This window comes from Helianthus annuus, chromosome 15 (genome assembly GCF_002127325.2).
Source record: "Helianthus annuus cultivar XRQ/B chromosome 15, HanXRQr2.0-SUNRISE, whole genome shotgun sequence".
NCBI lineage: Eukaryota > Viridiplantae > Streptophyta > Magnoliopsida > Asterales > Asteraceae > Helianthus > Helianthus annuus.
In genome coordinates this window covers 57,530,241-57,540,270 of record NC_035447.2, presented here as the reverse complement: position 1 = coordinate 57,540,270, position 10,030 = coordinate 57,530,241, and the positions used below count along the sequence as shown (strand labels likewise).

The 10,030-nt window shown below is 33.1% G+C and overlaps 1 protein-coding gene across 1 annotated transcript; it reads left to right on the top strand.

The window, feature by feature from the left end:
• Positions 1–316: 316 nt before the first annotated feature.
• Positions 317–4,699, top strand: LOC110911750 (dihydroceramide fatty acyl 2-hydroxylase FAH2). Its single transcript, XM_022156379.2, has 7 exons — positions 317–499; positions 1,927–1,985; positions 2,155–2,247; positions 2,928–3,124; positions 3,224–3,329; positions 3,783–3,929; positions 4,298–4,699. The coding sequence occupies exons 2-7, from the start codon at positions 1,935–1,937 to the stop codon at positions 4,421–4,423; spliced, it is 720 nt and encodes a 239-aa protein (XP_022012071.1). The 5' UTR covers positions 317–499; positions 1,927–1,934; the 3' UTR covers positions 4,424–4,699.
• Positions 4,700–10,030: the final 5,331 nt, after the last annotated feature.

The window sequence follows — 10,030 nt, the reverse complement described above, 5'->3', positions numbered from 1 at the left end:
GCCTGATACACGCTCATTTGTCCTGAAAAAATATAATTTTTCCCTCAGTAAAATTATAGTATTTCCATCATTTTAGTTTTTTTTATAACAAAAGTATGATAGTGTTTTGTTTTAATTGTTTTACTCAATGTAATTCTATAAGATCATATTATAAGTAGTATGTACAAGTAATCAAAACATAAACGTACATATTACGAGAGAGAAATATTCGATGGAGATTTCTAAAAGTCTTATTTTTAAAATCAAACTCAAAATAAAAATAAAAAAGTAGAGTGATCGAGTAGTATTCTTTGTGCCAGGCTGGCTACCGTTATGCAACGGAGCATCTACTGCCTACATATAATCCACACCTTTGATTCATCGCCTCCACCTTCATTTTCATTTTTTTTCAAATAATAATAATTATATCATCAGCACTCTCAACTCACACACATACACACACACATATCTTATCAACACCAAAATTCACAGATCTGTTACTGAAATCGTCATCTTCAAGGTGCGTACGTGTTTCCTCGTTAGATCCGCTCTAATTTTCGCTTCAGTTAGGGCTTTTTTTAGGTCTACATTGCGCCGATTCGAGTTTATCGGTTCGCGTGTTCAATTGCTCATCTGTAGATGTATAATTGTGGTTTATCTATGTTGAATTGTTGACGGATCTCAGTTTTTTTACTGTCTAATTGTGTGAAATATCGGCGTTGTTAATGTATTGATTTGTGTATTTTGATGTGTTAGGTTTTTTTTTTTTGAATTCCAACTGTCGGATGCTGTATGTTGATCTGTATGTTTGTTTGTTTCTGTGTGTTCTAGTTTCATGAGTGTTAAATTGATATAATTATATATATGTTCTTACAATTTTGAGATCAGATTTTGAATCTGTAAAGCTTGTTTGAGGTCATATTTTATTTAGTACTGTGATTATATAACCAGAAAGTATTAATGTATTGATTAAAAGTGTGTTTTTCTTTAACAAAAGGAGCTATAAAGGACACTTATGGGTATGATGTGTATTATAATTTGAGAAAGTAGCCATTATTATATTTTCATGGTGTTAGCGAGTAATAATATATACACGAATCTATATGTGAATAATAATACAGGGTAAGGATAGTGTAAAAAAGGCCTAAAGTGTGAGAAGTGTATTATAACACTATATATAATACTATATAACACCATATAAACACCGTATAACAATATGTAACACCATATAATACCATATAACACTATGTAACACTATATATCATTATATAACAAATATAACACTATACATCTATCATAGATATGCTATCAGACAACCTATAGTGTTATATTTGTTATATAATGATATATAGTGTTACATAGTGTTATATGGTATTATATGGTGTTACATATTGTTATACGGTGTTTATATGGTGTTATATAGTATTATATATAGTGTTATAATACACTTCTCACACTTTGAGCACTTTTTACAGGATCCTCTACCTAATAATACATAAGTGAATCTATATGCGGCATGGTGTCGTGTATCACATTAGTTTAAGTCATTATTGGTTAGAAAAAGTTAAAATACACGAGTAAGAGTGTTTGGTAAACACACGACTCTCAGTTAATTTTTGTGACATGCCTAAGAAAATGATTAATTTTGTTATTTTTCATATAGTTTTACCATCCTAAACAACAGATACTGAGAGATAAACATGATACAAGTATATAAAGCATGAACTTGTGTATGAACTAATTTTGTCGTGCACAAATCATCTTCCTTATCAATTCTGTCAAACTAGTTTACTAGACCTGATTTATACCCTTTTTTTTTCTTTGGTTAAATGCATGACTACTTTCTGTGTTGTTTTTTTGCTTCCCTTTAAATTAATTAGCTTTTGGACCTTGTTTGGCTTGTGAACGAGTCGTCTAATAAGTTTCGTTGTTGATTGAAATCTGTAGGTTTCGAGATGGTTGCACAAGAATTTACAGTGGATTTAGATAAGCCTCTTGTCTTCCAGGTGAGTTTTGCTAGTTGTGCATGTATTCCATTGTTGTAATTGCCATAAAAACTGTAGTTGGGTCTTGGGTGTCTTAAATATTTGACAAACAGTCAAACCTAACATTTTAGTTTCCTTTTTTTCTTTTACTTCTGTTGTTTCTTGATTGTGGAAATTTTTGAATCTACAGGTTGGCCATCTTGGAGAAGCTTATCAAGAATGGGTTCACCAACCTATCGTTAGCAAGGAAGGCCCTCGGTTTTTTAAAAGTGACTTCTGGGAGGTACTTGTTCCTTTTTTTCTGTGTTAAGCTTGTCAATTTTACCCTATCACGTTTGTATCTATAAACGTCATTGCTATATACTTGTTGCATTCCAAATAAATGCAATAAAAGTTTACCCCATTAGGTCAACCCGGTAAGATTAGCCCCCACATAGAGTTTTTAAGGTTCCAGTTTGAATTTGCCCCCACATAGAGTTTTTTCTGGCTCTGCCCCTTGTATATGCTAAATATCTTCCAAACTCAGTGGTATCTATATTTTGTAATTATTACCCATGTGTAAACAGCAGATGTGACATGATGGACCGAAGTGCACCTCAAGCCCGGTTGGGCCGTTCTACACCTTTTGTTCTTTTGTTGATATCCATTAGAAATAATTGATTTTTCAAATATGATTACAAAACTACTTTATTGCAATAGCGATCTAACTATTGAATAAATTAATATGAGAGCTGGTATGCAGTATGCACTAAAAATACACTTTTGGTGACGTCTAAGTTCCAACCCATTTGACCCATTCATCTCTTTGTTTTTTATTATACCTGTTTGACTTGCTATAAATTTAACATTCAAAACGTCCACAAAAAAATTGTTGCATTTATTTTGTAGTAGGGGATTAATTTTACTTTAGGAAGACTGCTAAAAGCATGGTGGGTGATACTGATTTATTGTTATATGTTACAGTTTCTTACCCTCAACCGTTGGTATTCAATTCCAATCATTTGGCTGCCCGTGGTATGTTGGTACACCTCCAAGGCATTCAAGATGGGCCGGTCACCTCCTCAGATAGCAGTTATACTTGTTTTCGGTATTTTTATTTGGTCACTAATGGAGTACACTCTGCATCGCTTCCTTTTCCACATTAAAACCAAGAGCTACTGGTGTGTTATTTTTTTTTTAATTTCTCTCGTACACAGAATCAGCATCGCTACAATTTATACGGTTTTTATTTATGTAATATAATTATTAATATATTTCAGGGGCAACACCGCTCATTATCTTCTTCATGGCTGTCATCACAAACATCCTCAGGATGGATTACGCCTTGTTTTCCCACCTACTGCAACAGCAATTCTCTTGGTTCCGGTACGTCATAACTCTGGAATGTCATTATTTTTTTATCTTTATATATATGTATTTCGGGCGTTGTCCTTAATCCAAAAAAAATGTCATATGTGTTCGTTTGAATAATCGTAATTCGTCTCTTGGTGCTGGTATGTTATAATTCAAGAATGTCATATTTTTATCTTCATTTATAAAAAAAATTCGGGCACTGTCCTTTATCAAGAAAAAAAAAGTATCTTTTTTGGTCGTAGTTAATTAAGTCTTGAAATAGTTGGAATTTGTCATCTAATTGTTACAACTTGAAATAGCAAAAACACATCTAAACACGATCTTTTATAGTCCAGTTTATTACAATTGATTATCTGAATTTGCTTATTTAAAATCACATAATCATTTTTTAAATGTGAATATTATCATTTATCACATGCACTTGATCATGATGTTTATTTTAATGATACATGTCATGATTGGCAGTTATGGAAGATTTTAAACCTGATATCGACCCCTACTGTCGCTCCTGCTTTATTTGCTGGTATTTTGCTGGGTTATGTGATGTATGATTGCACCCATTACTACCTGCATAATGGTCAGCCAAGAAATGAAATCTCCAAAAGTCTCAAGGTTAATCTAATTACTAACTCTTGTTAAAAAATTGCAATAATTTCTATTTGAAATGTTTGTCGTTTATTTTTTCTTTTCTGAAAATGCCAAGCTATAGTGACCACTTCATCCACTGTCACTATTACAAAGTATCAAGTTTCCACTGGTGTTTTAGCAAGGTATTTTGTGGGGCCCGTTAATTTTCTAGTGACGGGTTCTCACAAGTATCACAAAAAAATACGAACAGTCTTTTTAATCATAGCATAAAATAGTAGCCTAGTTTTTAACCGAGAACGACCCGTTAGTGTTTCTTCGGTTTTAGGCTTTTGTTTTTTGAACTTTCATGGTCTAGCATATAAACTTACAACGATGAATTGGTTTTTACGCAGAAATACCACTTAAATCATCATTTCCGAATTCAAACAAAAGGATTTGGGATAACATCATCTCTTTGGGACAGTGTGTTTGGTACATTGCCTCAAACCAAATCACATGAGAAAGAAAGGAAGCAGTGATCAATCAAATCAAGAGTTGATTATGTGTTAGGTTTTATCATTTATTAGCAGCATGTTAGCAATTGTTTCATATTTATATTTCATCTCTCACCAGGCTTGTTTGGCTTCAAATTTAAATTTAATTATCATCTTATTATTGTACATTTGTACTGCCATGTTTTTGTATTGTTGGGCTCTCTAGAAGAGTATGCCATCAACAATAAAAGCCCTGTCCATTTTGTCCCAAACTGAAGCATGTAGTAAGTACATTAGTAGTGTATATTCTCAAGTTTGTTATTACTTGTATGATGATGTTATCACCATGAAGAAGTTATGTTAACGACTTCGTATAGAATTAGGTAGTGTTCGATTCATTGAATTCTAAGGGATTTAGGGGTGAGCTGTGAAATTTTAGTTGTAATCCTAAGTTGAAGGATTAAGTTTTAAAACATTCAATAAATTTACTTATGTCACTTGAACACTTTTTAGCAGTCCTCTAGATACTCTTACATGGGTATCATTACTTTATTTTTTGTTTGGTTCGAGGGAATTTGATAAAAAGAATATTGTGTTGCTAGCAAGAGTTTGATCTTAAATTAAACAATGGATGTATGATTTCTCGAGTGACCTATTAAGACCATCTGTAGTCGTCAAATTTTGGGCGTTTTTGTTGAATTCCACGCCCCCAAGCGGCCAAGCCCGTCCCCTGGGCGTTTTTTTTCAAAAAAGATCGTTTTGGCGTTTTTTTTTTCCACGCCGTGTTCAAAAGATTTGACCAATCAATGCTGTTCTACTTTTTTTTTGTCCAATAAAGGTTTTTGATGTTTTTTTTAATTTATTTACACCCCTTTTTTTAAGATAATACCCACATCCCTACTACACCCATTTTAGAAAAACGCCCCATAATGCCCCATTGCTGACTGGACTGCCACATGGCGCACAACGCCCATGGGTAGGGGCATTATTCATGTGCACCACTACACATGGTCTAACGGGGAAAATAGGCGCCGACAACGCCCATGTTTACGGGCTAGTAACCGGCATTCTCTCTCCTCTCCACACCCCGTTATCTCTTCTCTCTACTTCCTCTTTCACAAATTGGTCCTCTGATCCCATGGGCACATGCATGCCTATGGGCTCCCATCTCTCCTCGCCACAATTGCATACAACTCTTCTCTCACTTCCACCTCGGGTGCCTTATGGGTGTCACATTGGAGACGGTCTTGATTATAGTGAAATCTCTTTCATGAAATCAAATCATTTGTTGGATGGAGGGTGTGTATGCATCTTTCGGAGAGAAATTGCGATTTGTGTCCACATAGGGTTACAAATGCTACCATACACATAACACGTTCATATAGTGAACACTACATTAATATCATATCTACCAACTTAAAAACCAAAATATTAACTATATTTTTTTACAACGCTTAAAATCTCATATTTACTTGTATTCATTCTACCACTTCCCTTCCTGTATGAATCATTAGAAACATATAATAATACATTTAAAACTCAAAACCAATAAAAGTCAGAATTAGAAGAATATAGAACCTAGAGGGAAAAAAGGGATAAAATAATCACTAAACTTAATTAATATGAGTGAAAATAAAAAATATATGCTATTATATATTTGGCAAATTAGACAATGTGACCAACGAAACTTCTAAATTTCATTTATATTGTTAAGGGTATGTTAAGGGTAATTTAAGTAAAATAACTCTATGACTTTAACTTTCATTTATGTCGTTTCAAAACAATTTATACCAATGTCTCAAACGAAAGTGAAAGTCGTGAGCGGAATTATTTTCATCTGATTAATTGAGTGGTTACAAATTTTATTTCTTGTCGAGACAGAGGAGTTTTCTAGTTGTGGGTTTCCTCCGTAAAAGGTGAGTCGAGTCATCATATTCTATTCTTCAAACGCTTGGGTGATTCCGAGCATTTGCTATTTATTATAATATTTATACTATATAATAAAAGAAACCTAATTTTGGACACGTGTCATTCATTGAAAATGTCTACATTTGTAATTTCATATCTTTTCATACTTAATATTATTATTTACCAAATGGACACGTTTTTATTTAGTTTACCCTTATCTCATATTTTATGAAAAAAAAAATTATCGATTGATTATTCTATCTCTTATTTTCATATTGCATTTTTTTTTAAATTTAGTTTGTACTTATCTTTTCCGTTCAAATGGGACAGAAGTAAAATTATTGGGTTTCACATTTGTAATTAGTTATTTTTTTATTAAGATGCTATCGTTCTATTTGCTCATGTTCAAAATGATCAGAAAAAAAAAACTCAATTATTTTTGTTTCTCGGAAATCATAATCCTTTTATTTGATTCAATCATTCTAGAAGTTTTAAAACTAAAATATAATCTATCATAATCAAATTCACATTTCAAAACCCTCAAAATTCAACCATTCAATAATCACAATTACTCACACGTATAAGCCTATATATAATCTAACCTACTTTTAATAAATGATTCCAATTAATTCTACGTGAAATTTATAAAGACTTTTTGTTATACACTTAATTTCATATATAATCTAATCTAACTTTTAATAATGTATATATGTGTGGACGCTCGGAGGACAAAAGTGAAATTGCACTAATTTTAACGTTATTTCACTAAATTTGTGAAAATAACGTTAAAAGCGGCGGACGGTTAATCATGCATCATCATCATGTGGTGGCGTTGATAGCAGAAAGACAAAAGGGAACATGCACTAATCGGTCTTTGTCCCGATTGCTAAGTGTTATGTGCCTTCTGTCTAAAACTTGATGCAAAACTACTATCGAGTCGGGGGTCTTACTGAAAGCAGCCTCTACATCTTACTCTCCTCAGCCCTACCTTAGCTTTGCTATTTGTGGGATTTACTGAGTATGATGATGATGATGATGATGATAATGATGATTTAGTATATATAATTAGATTTATTCAACACGAATAATACACAGTGTTTATAAAGATATATTTTTTTATTATTTAGTTTATGAAATTACATTTATCCAACCCATGTAATATACAAGGTTACAAAATTACATTTATTTAACCCGTGTAATACACAATGTTTTTAAAGATATAACTTTTTTATTATTTAGTATATATAATTAGATTTATTCAACCCGTACAATACACGGATTTTTATTATTTTGTATATAAAATTACATTTTTCAGTACAATACATGAGGTTCTTAGAGATATAATTTTTTTATTATTTAATATATAAAATTACATTTGTTCAACCCGTGTAATAAACGAGATTTTTAAAGAATAATTGTTTTAATTTAGTATATAAAATTACATTTATTCATCCCGTGTAATACACTGGGTTCTAACCTAGTATAATATAATACTAGAATTACCACCCGCCGCAATGCGGCGGAGATTTATTAGTTATACATCATGTTAGATGAAAGACAAATGTTTCTCACATGACCATGAGCCTGTGTGTAAAACCAAGAAAAAAATAACTAAATCGATCTCTGACTCGCACGTTGCGACAGACCTATCAAACGGGGAAAAATAGACGCCCTGCGACGGACATGCCAAACAGGAAAAAATAGATGAAAAAATGTTGAAGCCCACACGCACGTTGCGGCGTGTTAACTCGGAAATTTAGAATGACACGTTAATCGGATAACTTATGAAAGATGAAAAGTATATAAGAGACTAAAGTTGAAAGAAAAAAGTATTAGAGATTAAATTGCAAAAGATTTAAAGCTTTGGGTTGAAAGTAAAAAAAATTAAAGGGGTTAAATTGTAAAAGATGAAAACTTTTGAATTAGAAGTGAAAAATTAAATTAATCAAAGGGGTTAAAATACCAAAGATTAAAACTTTATATTTAAATTGCCAAAGATTGAAACTTTAGAGTTAAAAAAGAAATCAATTTCAGATTATGAAAACAAAAGAGATAAATAGATTTAGTTAAATTGATTTTTAATATTATTATTATTATTATTATTATTATTATTATTATTATTATTTTATTTAATAAAAGAGACAAATAAAAAAATAAGGGTGAGAAATTACCAGAAAATGACACGTGTCCAAAAAGGATTTTTGTTTATTAGTATAGAAAGATAATATAAAATAAAATTGATTTGCTTGTAAATTTTTCTTTCAAGTGAAAATGAAATATACAAAAGAGTTAATTACTGTTTTCGTCCCTGAGGTTTGTCAAAAATAACGGTTTCAGTCCATTAGTTTAAAAATTGCGATTTCAGTCCATTAGTTTCATTTTCGTAACCATTTCAGTCCACTAACTTAACTCCATCCATTTATTTTGTTAACTTTGAGTTAACTAACTAATTCAGGGATGGTTTGCGTCAGTTTTAGAAACACAGGGACTTAAGTGTAAACTCTAAAACATTAAAACAAAAAAAATAGTAAATTCCAAAAAATCAAAAAAATTCCAAAAAAACCAAACAAATTCCAAAAAATTCTAAAAAACAATAAAAATTCTAAAAAATCATAATAATTCAAAAAAATTCTAAAAAATCCAAAAAATCCGTTTCGGCGCGAACTGTTTCGAACCCAAACCGTTTCGAGCTTAACCGTTTCGACGCGAACCGTTTCGACCCGTACCGTTTCAACCCGAACCGTTTCGAGCTGAACCGTCCGTACCGTTTCGACCGGAACCGTTTCGACGCGAACCGTTTCGACCCGTACCGTTTCGAGCCGAACCGTTTCGACCCGTACCGTTTCGAAGCCGAACCGTTTCGAGCTGAACCGTTTCGAACCGAACCGTTTCGACCCGTACCGTTTCGAAGCCGAACCGTTCCAAGCCGTACCGTTTCGAACCGAACCGTTTCGAGCTGAACCGTTTCGAACCGAACCGTGCCGTATCGAACCGAACCGTTTCAAGCTGTACCGTTTCGACGCGAACCGTGCCGTATCGAACCGTGCCGTATCGAACCGAAACGGTTCGGCTTCGAAACGGTACGGCTTCGAAACAGTTCGGGTCGAAACGGTACGGTTCGATACGGTTCAACTCGAAACGGTTCGGTTCGATACGGCACGGTTCGGTTCGAAACGGTTCGGTTCGATACGGCACGGTTCGGTTCGAAACGGTACGGCTTGAAACGGTTCGGCTTCGAAACGGTACGGGTCGAGACGGTTCGGTTCGAAACGGTTCAGCTCGAAACGGTTCGACTTCGAAACGGTACGGGTCGAAACGGTTCGGGTCGAAACGGTACGGACGGTTCAGCTCGAAACGGTTCGGGTTCGAAACAGTTTGCGCCGAAACGGATTTTTTGGATTTTTTAGAATTTTTATGATTTTTTAGAATTTTTATTACTTTTTAGAATTTTTTGGAATTTGTTTGGTTTTTTGGAATTTTTTTGATTTTTTGGAATTTACTATTTTTTTTTATGTTTTAGAGTTTACACTTAAGTCCCTGTGTTTCTAAAACTGACGCAAACAGTCCCTGAATTAGTTAGTTAACTCAAAGTTAACAAAATAAATGGATGGAGTTAAGTTAGTGGACTGAAATGGTTACGAAAATGAAACTAATGGACTGAAACCGTTATTTTTGACAAACCTCAGGGACGAAAACAGTAATTAACTCTATACAAAATTAAATTAAACCCACATTTATAAAACT

Coding starts and splice junctions, on each gene's coding strand:
- LOC110911750 (XM_022156379.2), top strand. CDS start 1,935: ATGGTTGCACAAGAATTTACAGTGGATTTAGATAAGCCTCTTGTCTTC. Junction 1,986..2,154: donor ATAAGCCTCTTGTCTTCCAG/GTGAGTTTTGCT, acceptor TTGAATCTACAG/GTTGGCCATCTTGGAGAAGC. Junction 3,125..3,223: donor ATTAAAACCAAGAGCTACTG/GTGTGTTATTTT, acceptor AATATATTTCAG/GGGCAACACCGCTCATTATC.